This window comes from Cicer arietinum, chromosome 2 (genome assembly GCF_000331145.2).
Source record: "Cicer arietinum cultivar CDC Frontier isolate Library 1 chromosome 2, Cicar.CDCFrontier_v2.0, whole genome shotgun sequence".
NCBI classification, from domain to species: domain Eukaryota; kingdom Viridiplantae; phylum Streptophyta; class Magnoliopsida; order Fabales; family Fabaceae; genus Cicer; species Cicer arietinum.
In genome coordinates, this window is record NC_021161.2 from 13,088,756 (window position 1) to 13,103,206 (window position 14,451).

General features: G+C 32.9%; 2 protein-coding genes across 2 annotated transcripts; both read right to left on the reverse strand.

Moving 5' to 3' along the window:
* Positions 1–4,881: 4,881 nt before the first annotated feature.
* On the reverse strand, positions 4,882–11,641 carry LOC101506913 (uncharacterized). The gene is made up of 9 exons (XM_004490188.4): positions 11,514–11,641; positions 7,070–7,237; positions 6,535–6,973; positions 6,202–6,446; positions 5,916–6,122; positions 5,749–5,841; positions 5,574–5,675; positions 5,153–5,446; positions 4,882–4,977 (listed from the first exon to the last, which is right to left on the reverse strand). The coding sequence occupies exons 2-9, from the start codon at positions 7,199–7,201 to the stop codon at positions 4,882–4,884; spliced, it is 1,608 nt and encodes a 535-aa protein (XP_004490245.3). The 5' UTR covers positions 7,202–7,237; positions 11,514–11,641.
* LOC101506577 (uncharacterized) lies at positions 7,412–11,091 on the reverse strand. The gene is made up of 4 exons (XM_012712886.3): positions 8,780–11,091; positions 8,379–8,696; positions 8,231–8,300; positions 7,412–8,110 (listed from the first exon to the last, which is right to left on the reverse strand). Exons 1-4 carry the CDS (start codon positions 11,089–11,091, stop codon positions 7,412–7,414), a joined length of 3,399 nt encoding a protein of 1,132 aa, XP_012568340.3.
* Positions 11,642–14,451: the final 2,810 nt, after the last annotated feature.

Below are 14,451 nucleotides of genomic sequence, written 5' to 3' on the forward strand. Positions count from 1 at the left end.
CTATTATTAAAATGTGTTGTTGTTATAATCCCATATATTTCTTTTGTTGCTATTTTGTCTTTGTGTTTATTACAGATTTTATTTCGTAGAATCATTTAAACTTATTTAATATTTAGAATCAAATTTTTTTAAGTTCTTATAAAGAAAACAAAGATAAAATAATAATCAAATATTGAAAAGTTAATTAGATATGATATTTTTTAGCCTTTGAGTTGTTATGATGCAAGTTGTGACAACTTGATAGTTCTAAAGCTCATTTTCACAAATAAATAATGATACGAAATTTAATTTAAATTTATTAATTAGATGTGACATCTTTATAATCTTTTAGAACGCAAGTTGTGACAACTTGATAACCCTCGATTTTAAATTAACACAAAATCAACTTTTAAAATTTGATTAATTTAGATGTGACATCTTTTTTTAATCTTTGAATTTTTGAGACACAAGTTGTACAACTTGATAGTCTTGAAAATCGTATTTCTGAATAACTGTTCAAATAAAACAAACTCATCTTTTGGTCAAATAACTTTTTTTTATCAATAACAAAACACACTTTCTTTAAAAAATAATCAACACATCCGCATTTTGTATCCAAGAACTACGTAGCTTTGATTTCTCCATCGCATTGAGAGATACGTAGGAGTAAGATCACACTTTTGTCAAGCACAATAAAAGAGAGAGAAAATTCCTCTCTTTTTAAACACACTGTTATCTCAAAAAATCACATTTATAAAAAAAATTATATTCATATTTAGTAATAAACAGAAATAAATATATTTAAGTTGATATAATTTTGCATAATTAATTATAGCCCAAGAAGATACATTTAGTGTCATGTTTAAAGCCCAAGAAGATACATTTTCTAGTACGAGGATCAAGTTTAGATCTATTTTGAACCAAAGTAGTAGCATATCATAAACACCCAAAAACCTTTAAATCAATGAAAGTTGGAGGTTGGTTATGCATAACCTCAAAAGGGGTTTTATTTTGGCAATCCATTGATAAAAAAAAAAAGCATGTGATATGGCATAAGTCCAAAAACACTTAGGCAAATGGAATTGGAATAATAAATCTCTTGTGACATTTAAAAGGTGTTTATGTTAACGCTCCATCATAGAATTTTGTTGTGGGGTTTCGACGCAAAATGTTTGATGAATGATGCCTAAAGAGGAATAAAAGTTAGACATCTTAAACTCCAATCCATTATCACTCCTAATTGCTTTAACAGTGCATGAAAACTGATTGTGATCATTTTAATAAAATGCTTAATACTAGTTATGGTTTTAGTTTTAGATTTCATAAAAAACAATCAAGTATGTCTAGAGAAATCATCCACAAAATTCAAGAAATAAGCATGCCCTTGAATAGATTTCACCCTTATAGGACCCCAAATGTCCATATGCAACAACTCGTATATTGAAGAGGTAGAAGAACGACTTATAGGAAAATGAAGTTTACATTGCTTGGCAAAATGGAAAGAGTCACAAGTCAAGCTTTTATTAGTTGAGATGTAAGGAAATCTATTACAAATATGTTGTATGACAGAGTGAGAAGGGTGACCTAAACGGTAATGCCACATGTCAAATTGTCAACTATTAGTATCTACTACATTAATATCAGAAACATGATTAACATCATGAAAATTAACAAAAGAAAACTTAGACAATTGTGCACTAAAAGTAATCCTACAACTTGTGTGAGAATGTAAAGATTGTTGACAACTTCAACATGTCCAATCATCCTTTGGGTATTGGAATCCTGAGTGCAACAAGACTTATGTGAGAAAATTAATTTGCAATTCATATAATGTGTTTGTTTATATATGGATACCAAACTAAATTGGAACTGGGGAATATAAAGAACATCATTAAGATGTAAATATGGAGAAAGATGCACAACTCCTACAAAGTGTGCATAAATAAGATGTCCATTTGGAAACTTAATAAGAACATGAGTAATTTGTTTAATGGATGAAAATAAATAAATAACTAAATAAATAAATAAATAAATAAATAAAAGGACATACATGATCAAATGCTCCCGAGTCTAGATTATACACAGAGGAAAAAGAAGAATGCATACCTGATTTTGAAATGCTTTTACATGATTACCAGTATCATCAGAAGCATTCTTGTTGGAGTTTGAGGCATAATTTTTACCATTTGAAGTCTGAAGCAAAGTCTTTAGGTTTGATACTCATCTTTAGAAATAGAAAGTCCATTATATGAAGTAGTAGATGAGAGATTTGTAGAATTTTTGGATTTCACATTGTTGTGATTGGAAGAAGAATTGGAATTGTGAGACTGATTCTTCGAATGGTAAGCCGGAGGGAAGACGTGTTTGAAATAACACATCTCAATTATATCATTTGTCTTGTGACAATTGGTATAAACCATAGATGGTTTAGATCCTCGACCACGTCCCTTACTAGGATTTGAATTTCCCTTACCAAAATCATTCGATACCAAATTGAAAGCAAATGCAGTTGAATCCGAAGCAGTAGAATTGAGGGACAAATCTTATTGCATCACCAATGAATAAGTCTTGCTAATTGGAGGCAAATAATCCATGAGAAGTATTTGAGTTCTAATGTTTTCATAAGAATCATTCAAACCTTTCAAGAAACTGGTACATATTCTTTATGCTTGAATTCACGAATAGCGATACTCATATGACATGAACAAGGGTTTTTGCATGTGCAAGAAGGAGTAGGGCGAAGATCTTATAATTAGTCCCATAATATCTTCATGTTAGTAAAATATTGGGATAAAGAACGCTCACTATGTTTCATGGAATGCAGGTCGCACAAGAGATCTGAGAAACACTGGTTCCCTTTGGTAAATCGATCCAAAGATTCGTTTTCATTAATACAAATCGTACTTTGAGAGATGTGCGGTGACAAGGTGTAATTTATCCAAAAAAGAACCATACTATTACCTTGTTCCCAAAGCTCATAATCGGGATCACTGCGAGGCGATGATGAAAGTGTGTCGTTGATGAATCAAAGTTTGTTTTCGGAAGCAAGTGCTCTATGCATCAATCTTCTCCAAGTGTAGTAGTTGTGATCGTTAAGCGACAATACAACGAGGGTAGCGCTAGGGTTTTTGTCGGGATGAAGATAATAAGGATTTTTAGAATTTTGAGAGAGATCAAGGGTTGTAGTTTCATTGTTAGGAGGAGGATTAGAGATGAAATCATGTTTGGAAGAATCAAAATCGTGTATGGGAACCATAGATTGGAAATCGAAGGAGAAGGGAAAGTGAACTTTAGAAAAGAAAGGTGAAAATCATTATTTCACTAATACCATATTAGTAAAATGTATACTGTATAACCTCATTTTCCATAATACTAAATAGAGAGTAATTACAAGAGTATATATAATATTTGCTTTTTACTATAAAGTACAATGGGCACCAAAATGGAGTTACCTATAATATAATAACATTCAAACCGTAACTAATTCAATTAATTAATTAGTTACAATATAAAAAGTAATTGCTAAAGATAATTGAGGAAGAATATGTTCTAATCTCATAGGATAAAGATAAAAGTGTTGGATAATGACCAGACTTGCTTTGACTTAAGGTACAAACAGATAAACAATTCTAAGAATCAAACCAATTAATGCTACAAATCACTCTATCCAATCTAAGGGTTGTATGAGCTGATCATTTCCTACCATTAGACCATGTAAACTAGTTACCAGTGATATCTAAATGAATTAAATTATTAAGATCATATCAACCTCTAAATTCATTGCAAGATGTCTTGTTGGGCAAACATCTTCCTGATTTTTCATGGTTGCATTAAAGTGCCTTTTATATACACCAAGGGTCAGGATATATGGATTGCAAAGAATTCAACTTGAATATACATATGAATCACTAATTATATCCAATTTACAATTTCTTTTAAATTTCAAATTTGAAACGTGTTTTTGTTTTATGTACACATTTTCGCTGGATATATTAATTATTGGTCATTATTAGATTTTTAAATTTAAGATATAAATTAGTTATTATACTATAAAATCCATTAACATTTATCATTGGATTTTAAGATGTTTTTAACACGTACAGACTTCCTCCCTCTTCAATGAAACATATAGTGTTTGATTATAAAATCATGAATTTTTCTATATGCAAACAATGCCCTTTTTAATGTTTTCAGAGGCACTCATTTTTTACTAAACGAATATTAATTCCAAATATCATGTTCATTATTTTCACATATCTATGTACCTTGCACAATAATTGGCTGCTTAATCTACCATAAATTAGTGGCGGCTAAAACACTACAAGAAAAAAAACGTTTTGCGGCGGTTAAAAAAAGAGTTTGCGGCGGTTTTAACCGTTGCAATTTGATGTTTGCGACGGTACTGCAACTGTCGCAGATTCGTGCGTCGCGAGGCCATTTTGCGACGGTTCACAAAACCGTCGTTCCAACCGTCGCCAACTTTTGCGACGGTTCACAACCGCCTCTAAATATATTTTGCGACACTTAGAACAAACTCAAATTTATTTTTTTCTGCACAATTACGACAGTTATCAACCGTCGCTATATTTACTTTGAGGCAGTTTGAACCGTCGCAAACCTAATAATTTAAAATAAAAAAGTATGATACAATTTTTTTCCTATTTTTAATCAATTAAAATAAAAAATATTCATAAATACCATCCACATAATTTAAATACATAATTAATAACTATTGTACCTAAAATCCAATTTATATAATTTTTTCAAAACAAATAACACCAATTCATACATTGAAGTTAACTTAAACAACAAATAAAATAGTTTAAATATTCAAAACATTAATTAGTGGAGTAGCTAACAATACAAAACAACTCCATCAAACTTAGAAGTTCATCCAAATATCTAATTAGTCCCTAATGAAGTTGTTCCACGATCATCAGGTTGGTGGCTGGACTCAGATGAACGTCTACCATCTATTGGCGATTCTATGTCCATTGCCTGAAAAAAAAAAAAGTATATATTAACCTCAATGAATATTGATAAATATTGTCAAAACTAATTAACTAAATTTCTCTTATAGCTATAAGAAACCTTTACACAATTAATATTTTTAATCAAAGACAAACAACTCTCACAAGATTTTTAAATATGTTTGCTATGAAAATAATTTTACATGTTTGTCTCTAGAATTTTGCATTTGCATCAAGAAAGCAATTTGCTCCTTCAACATATCAACTTCAGAATCCCTTTTCTTAAGCCTATCAATTTCAGCTTGCATTTTCTCCATCTTTTCATTAGCTTCAGAGGAAGACATCGATCTTACAGAGTGAGAAGTAGATGTAGTAATTTGTGATGGTGTTATTCCAAGTCCCATACAACGAACATATCCAGGATGTTCTTTTCCAAACACATTAACAAATGCTTCATTTGGAGAAGGAGTCTTCCCAATTTCAGCTTGCAATTGTTCCTGTGCAAACAGATAAAGCAAACTAAATTCCTCACTATTACCAAAACTAACAGTTGCATCTTTGATTTATAAGGTGGTCAATAACAAATATTTACAATTACATAACACTTCTATTATTTACACTTACATATTTTTCCTTGGCTTCGTCGTTGACAAATGACCCATCAGACTTTTTATGACAAATTGAATACATTTCACCCCTACTGTATTTTCGACCATCTCTCAGTTCCTACAAGTAAACACATGTAATAAGTACATGTTCAATTAAGTATGCAATCAATAGTAGATTGAAAAAATCCTACCAACTCATCCCTCTTCCTTGCAAGCGTCTTAGAGCCTAATGTATGAAGGATCTTTAGCTTTTCTCTATTTGCAGCATTTTTATCAGCCTTCTCCTACAATGATAACAAATGACATAAAAAAACTAAACAATAGAAAACAAATGACAACGCAAGAAAAGAATAGTTACCATTGTATCTGTCTTACGCCTGTATTGGACAAAAATAGTCCAATGGTCTTGATTAATAGAACGTGGATAATTTTGTAGATTTTCCTCCAAAGAAATGTCCCACTTATAAAATTTCTTAAACAACCTACATCGTGCATCTCGCCATTTCTTTCCAAGGCTTGAAAGGATATATTTTTTGTTGTCTTTATCATCGACAACAAATTTTGACTAGCATAATCATAAAAAAAAAAAAAAATTAGTTTACAATCAAAACAATAAAGAATATTCAGTTGTTTATAATTGATACCTGTATTTTATCCTTAAAAATTTCATTTTTTCTTGTCGATGGAACTAGTTTCCAATTGTCGTACATTATAGGAAAATCCTTAAACTTCCTTGCAATTTCACCCAAAAAACCGCCTAACAAACCAGCAGCTGATCCTACCGGTTGCCCATTTGAATTCCATCTAGTTATTATTCTGCTAACATTAGGAGGAGCTTCAAGCACGTCTGATACCCTTAAGTGTGTCTTTGAAATATGTCCCGCCTCATCTAACACATAAGTCAATGAAATATGTCATATTGCAATCATGTAAAACAATTAAATTTTATAAATATAATTAGACATTAGATAACATACTAATGACTTCTACATCCCAAAATGTAAAATTCCTTTTTTGAGAAATTTCTGGCTCATCTTCTACCACATCTTCAGAGTGAGAGGATGTCTCTTGGAAATGTGTTGTTTCTGTCTCTTGCACTGATCTTGGTGTTGTCACTTGAGAAGGTGTTGCTTCTGTCGCTTGCACAGTAGTTGGTGTTGTTGTCACCGGAGAAAGATGTGGTTCTATCGTTTGCACAGCTAGCGATGTTGTCGCTTGAGAAGGTGGTGCTTGAAAAGGTGGTGCTTGAGAAGGCGGTGCTTGAGAAGATGGTGGATTTGTCGGTGTTGTCATCGGAGATGGTAGTGGTTCTATCACTTGGAACGTTGGTTGTAAACCATGTCTCCGCAAGTGCTTCATTTTGGTTACTTGAAGATCTCCTGGTAGTATAACCCTCGGCCGACCCTTCGTGAAACGCTACAATCATTTATTATTAATGTAAATAAATAAAAATCAACATATAATACAAATAAGAAACATTTTGTAATTTTAGTATTTTTAGTTATTACTAACCGGTGAGGTTTTTGAAATGGTGGAAGAAGATTTGTGAAGGGATTGAGAGAGATGAGTTAGATTGAGAGCCTCCATCCTTTTTTTATTCTCTTCCATTGTTTTACGTCGAATATCCTCATATGATGATTCCATTTTGTTCACAAGATTGAGTCTCCAAACACACTTACACTGCAAACATTGATGACAACCAAGTTAGACTAATGCAAATAGCTAAACACAAAAATGAACACAATAACAAAAATGAGCACATCAAACACAATGCAACAGTAAAAGAAAGTAGTAAAAAAATAACATAGATTGAAGAGTACCATGTCATAAACAACAAACAAGAATTATTAACAATCATAAATTCATATCATGATTGTTGTCATCAAAATCATCATTAAAAGTTGAAGTTTCAGGATCATCATCTGTAGTCATTCTTGCCAATTGTATATGTGTGGTTTCATTAGAAAAAATGTGTTCCAAATTTTGAGATGGGTATGGTTCAATGGGTGCCATAATTTCATCATCTCCACCCATGTCATACAAGTCCCGTGGCTTTAAATGAATAGGTATGCTCCATCCTTGTTCCTTTTCATCATCCACATAATAAACCATTTGAGCTTCTGACGCTTTAATGTATGGCTCATCATCTTCATGCTCCCCAGTATGTATTAGTCTTGCAAAATTTATAGAGGTAAAACCCAACTTATCTGTCTTAATGCCTCTTGGATTTGTGGTATTCGCCCATTTGCATTTAAACATGGGCACTTTGAAGCCATCATAGGAAACCTCAATGATATCTATCAATCTTCCATAGTAAGGCACTCCTCCAAATCTCATTTGGGCATCACTATTGCTTGAGTAACTTCGTGTTCCGAACATGCCAAAAACTCCACTATTTTGAGTTTTTAATAAATTGTCTCGTGCCAATGTTCGAAATTTGAAACCATTGACATTAAATGCAGTGAACCTTCTAACTTTATCAGAAGGACCTTGAGCAAGACTAACGAGAACATTTTTATCTGATCCACTAATGTTGTCGAGATTGTTGCAAATCTGAACACCATAAAATATACAATTAGTCACATTCTTATTAAAAATCAAAGCAACTCAATCACCAATTTTGTCATGAACACTAACACGATTGCGGAACCAATGAGGAAACTCTCTATGAACCTTCTTGTCTACCTCAGAAGTACTCCTTGCACCACTCCTCATTTGGCTTCGAATAATACTTCTATATTGCCTATTTGGTTATTTCAAATTAGATGTATACGGAAAAAAAATTAGTGGTAAATAATACAAATATAATAAAATTACTTACCTTAGATAGTAGTCAACTATGATGCAGTTTGTTAAAACGTGTCTATGAGCTTGTAACTTTTCAATTGGTGTAAGGGTGTAGTATGAAGAACCACCAACCGATTTTCCAACTCTAGGAAATAATTCAGCTACACGTGAGTCAGTTTGTATCTCATTAATAGGCTCATCATCTACACGACCAAGTTGATTCCATCTAGTCTCAATGTTTTCTATATACCTTGAACAAAATGTAAGAATCTCTTGTACAAGGTATCCTTCTGCAATAGACCCTTCTGGTCGTGCTTTATTACGTACATACGATTTAAGTATTCCTAAGTACCTATTATTGAACCAAAATAATATTAGTTAGAACAAAATTGTCAACTACTAATTATTGAAGGAACAAGAACACGCATATTTTACCTTTCAACAGGATACATCCATCGATAATGAACAGGACCTCCAAGTTTAACTTCTTCAACAAGGTGAACAACCAAGTGAACCATAACAGTGAAGAATGAGGGAGGAAATATCATTTCCATGTGGCATAAAGTGAGGACAACCTGATTTTGCAATTTTTCCAAATCATCAACATTCAATACTTTACTGCATAATTGTCTAAAAAGTGAGCAAAACTCAATCATTATAGCTGAAACATCATCAGGTAATGTTGCTCGAATGGCTAACGGTAGAAGTTGTTCCATCAATATGTGACAATCATGACTCTTCAACATTCCATTCAACTTAAGATTTTCCATGTCAATGCATCTAGAAATGTTGCTTGAATAACCATCAGGCACAGTGATATTCTTTAAAGTTGTTAAAAATCTCTTCTTACCTTTAGTAGTAAGAGTAAAGACGGCTGGAGAAATTCTTCCATTTTCATTGGGCCAAAGGTCAGGTCTTATGCCCATAGCTTTAAGGTCTTTTCTTGCATTAAGATGATCTTTACTTTTTGTGCTATCATTTAGCAAAGTAAATATGATATTATCGCACACATTTTTCTCAATATGCATCATGTCAAGATTGTGGCGCAGAAGATTATCCTTCCAATATGGAAGTTCAAAGAATATGCTTTTCTTTTTCCATTGTTGATTGACACCTTGTGTAGGTCGTCCACCACGTATTCTTTTTCCCGACCTTTCTTTATCTGGCTTTCTACCAAATGTGACATCAATATTTTGAACCTGTTCAAGAATTTGAAGCCCAGATAACATTTTAGGTGGACCACGCATATCTTGTTGACCATCAAAGCGAACCTTGTTCAATCTAAATCTATGTCTCTGATCAAGAAAACGACGATGACCCATAAAACACCATTTTTTGCTATGTGGAAGACGACGAGGAGTAGAGTCCATGTTACACGATGGGCAAGCAAGTCCAGTGTAAGTGTTCCACCCAGAAAGTGTACCCAGCCCTGGAAAATCACTAATTGTCCACATCAAAGTTGCATGTAATGTGAACATCTCTTTTTTAAAAGAATCGTATGTATCGACACCTGTTGTCCATAACTCCTTTAATTCTTTTACTAGAGGTTGTAAATAGACATCAATATCATTTCCTGGCATTTTTTTACCGGGAATTATCATTGACATTATAAAAGATGTATGTTTCATGCACACCCATGGAGGAGTGTTGTATGGAATGAGAATAACTGGCCAAATACTATAATTTGTACTCATCATACCAAAAGGATTAAAACCATCACTAGCTAATGCAAGACGCACATTTCGCGGGTCTGATGCAAACCAAGGGTGTGTCAAGTCAAAATGTTTCCATGCTTCAGAATCTCTAGGATGCCTCAACATTCCATCATTCTTACTATCATTTGCATGCCATCTCATATCCTCGGCCGACTTTGACGACAAAAATAATCTTTGTAACCGTGGTTTTAATGGAAAATAGCGAAGAACTTTTGCAGGAACTTTCTTTCGATTATTGCCATCACCAGACACTCCAACTGCACCAACTTTTGCTTTTGATTTCCATTTCGAAGTATTACAAATTTTGCAGGTCTCCCTTTCTTCATCTTCCTTATTACCCCAATAAAGCATACAATTATTCGGACAAACAGGGATTTTTTCATAATTTAAACCAAGCTTGGTGATTGTTTTCTTGGCTTCATAGAATGAATTTGGTATATTTGCAAATTCAAATGCATCTTTTAATAACTCTAAAACCATTGTCATGGCTTTATTAGTCATTCCACATAAACATTTGATGTGATACAACTTTACCAAAAAAGATAGTCTTGAATATTTAACACACCCTTCATACAAAGGTTTTTCTCCTTCTCTACTTAATTCATAGTACTCTTTGGCCTCTTCATACCTTTGTGTACTTGCATTTTTCTCCTTCTCTGCATTTGATTCAATGGGTACTTCATTTGCATGATCTTCGACTCCAAAAGCATCGTTAATCATGTTTTGCATTTGATCATCAACGACAACTGTGTCTTGAACTATATTAGAAATACTAATAGGTGAGATAGTACTAGTTTCTCCTATGGACTCTCCGTGATGTACCCAAATGGTGTATCCCTTTGGAAATGGTTTGCACTTTAAGTGATCATACATTACACTTCTACTCTGCGGTTTTTTGAAACCACAACGTTTACAAGGACATATTATTTCGCCATTTTCTAATTCATCTCGAAAGGCAAAATTAATAAATTCCTTTATCCCTTGATCATATTCATCCGATGTGTGTGGCTTCTTAATCCATGATTTATCCATTTCTATAAAGAAGTTTAACATATGTTATTTTGACACAGAAATAACATAATTCAACTTAGAACAAAAAAAAAAGATTGATCTTAAACAGAATAGATTCACTAGGCATAAAGGAACAAAACATAACAACCTCATACTCATAGAAAATAGTACTCGATAAACATTCAAAATATAGAACTAGACCAGGTATACAGGTATATAGTACTCGACAAACAAATCAAACTAGAAATTATTTTTAAAAGCAAACAAACCAATCATTAACATATGTTATTTACTTCAGTTTATCCATTAAATGCAAACAAATATTAGAACTGAAAGTGCAGAATTTAGCAATCAAAGTGTAGAACATAGCACTCAAACATCTTTAGTACAAAAAAAGGAAGAAGTGTTACGCTATCAGCTTTTACATAATAAAAGTATCTTACCTATTGTGTTATGTTGCGCGGTCGATGGAGAAGTATTACGCTACACCGTCACCAGAGAGAGGCTGAAAGCAGCGCCGTCACCGGAGATGGGCACGAAGAAGCACTGTCACTGGAAACTAATTCAATCAATAAACCAATCATCAACAAACCAATCTGAAAACTAGTTTTAAATGCAAACAAATCAATCTGTAAACTAGTTTCAAATGCAAACAAATCAATCTGAAAATTATTTTTAAAAACAAACAAACCAATCTCAAACAAACCAATCACTAATCATAATTCAAATAATCATAATTCTAAGATTTTATTATAATTCATTTCAAAACCAAATGTAATTTCTAGTCCAAAGTTTAAAGACAGAAAAAATGATTACTCCAACCAATATAATGTGCAAAAAAAAGTGAAAAAGAATTGTGTAATGTTATTCAAAGATAAAATTTGCCACAAATACAAAGGCAAAAACAAAGGTGTAGGAGTGAACCAAAACAAAGACATTCGAAAGGTGTAGAAGGAACAACAAAGCAAAAAAGCAAGGCTATAGAATGTAGATTAATGAAGCAAAATATGTTATCAAATTCAGCAAGGTATGAACATTGGATTGTTAATTCAATGAAGCAGAGTAGTAAATGTGATTCCTTTGGATTATTTTTTTAATTAATCAACTGTTTGTAAGTACCCTGTGATTTCATGAAAAGAAACATTGTTCCATTGTCAATGAGGATTATGTCAATTTTTTATATAACTTTAAAAAAATATTTAAGACTCATCAAATTTTATAAGTAATAATAAACCTTGAAATTATTTTAATATATATATGGTTATTTGACTCAGCAAAATTTGCATAGTTTTGTAAATAAACCTGTGTATTCTTTGGACTTGGAAGGATTAAGTATCAGCCTCCATTATAGGCACTGCAGCCTACAGGCTGGGATTTTAGGCGCAAGAATCTTAAGAATGTTTTTGGGATGATTCAGACTAACAATTTTCCTCTTCCGACCAACATTCATTCAATATATGCTAAGGTATATATATATTAAAGCCTCCTTCCCTCCCACCACCAGAAGCCACTGGAGAATCAGAAGATTGATGAGCTGAATTTATGTTTGGACAACCAGTTTTATTTCACATTTCTAGTTTCTCCGATTATATCTCCAGGACACAGGTCCAGCATAAATATCATTGACATTGCCACTACTTTACAAGTTTTACATTACTGGAGACCATCATTCAAACACATATTGTTGCCTTCAAAGTTTCAAAGGCAACAAACAATCTGGAAATTATTTTTAAAAGCAAACAAACCAATCTCAAACAAACCAATCATTAACATATATCAAACAATCAAACCAAGAGAACGTTATATCAAACAGACATCGCATACCTGGCCAAGCTTGATTTCTCCTCTATTTGGATTGTAAAGCACATGAATGTTGCAAACCACAACTTTACGAGAATCTGTCAAGCTGCAGAATGCTGCATTTATGTTATATTGAGTAAACAAAGATATCTCTTCAAAAAATATGAATGATAATTTGAAAAATTAAAAGAAAGCCCATAAGGCTATCAACACCTCAGTCATTAAAAGAAAAGTTGCAAGCATAACACAAGCAAGGCTCAATTAAAATCATCCCCTGACCTTGTGCACCAATCTAAATCTTTATGTCAGCACTCAGCAGCATAAAATATACACTTGTGAGTTATGAACCTAAACAGTGTCCTCATTCTCATAAGATTTAAGGAAACAACAACAAGCTTTTCATCCTCTAATGATAGATGGATACTCTTAATGCTTACTGTAACTAGCTAGTACAGGAACTCACTGGGTTTGTACCCCAATACTTTCTCTTTTCCCCTCAAATTATATTATCCGTTGTCTGAACACATTTGAGTTAAGCATCACAATAAGCCAACATCACTCAACTACAAACCAATCCATATAAAGACACTAAGTTTGGCTACTCTGTTGTTTGTTTTGCTTCTAAATGAAACAATGGCTATTTCATCCCTTTGTGCCCCTTTATAGAAATTTTTACTTTATATACAGCAAGGAATTTTGTTGAAAACTTCAAGTTAGACCAGTGCCCCAATTTACAGAAAACAATCTGTGATGCTTTTTTAACACTTGCGGCACAAAAAATTTGGAACTAAACTGTTAAATGGAACTAAATGATTACATTTGCAAGAGTTGATTTTGTTTCCAGAGTAGATTTCGTTTCTCTTCGCTTTCGCTTCTCTTCGATTTCGTTTCCTTCAAAAGTTTTAGGGTTGACAGATTTGGGGGCAATCAGAAATTTTACGGTTGTGAAAGGATGTGTACGGGGATAACAAAGGAGTAAACGAAAGAGAGAGTGAGGAATGAACTTACAAAATCTGGAAAAATAAAACACGTTTATGCCCTAAACGACGACGACGGTTGATTAAAACCGCCCCAGGAACTGTCGCAAACTGGCGGCCAGATTGAAAAACGCAACTCGTGTGCTTTATACGGTGTAGTACGGTTGCGGCGGTTGACGAAAACCGCCTCCAAAACCGTCGCAGTGTGAAGGTGACGGCGGTTATTGCAGAACCGTCGCAGGCTAAGTGTCGCAAACTTAAAAAATTCTTGTAGTGAAACTTTCAGCAAAGGGAATAAGTAGAAAAAGATACGGTAGCCTTTTAGCTGCGGTGGTGAATTTAAAAACAAATTAATTGTATTTATTTAGAAAAATTAATTTAAATAATATATTTAAAACTAATAAAAATCATATATTTATAAAAAATGTAATGATATCTATAAAAATATTGTGAATAAGAGTAGAGACAATTATTAATAAATAAAAGTAGAGAGAGAAGGTGGAGTAACTCTAGAGAGAAGATGAAACTAAAAAATGAGAAATTGAATAGTGAAGTGTGATTAATTTAAGGTGGAGATAAAGTGTTACTTGCTAGACTCACAAAT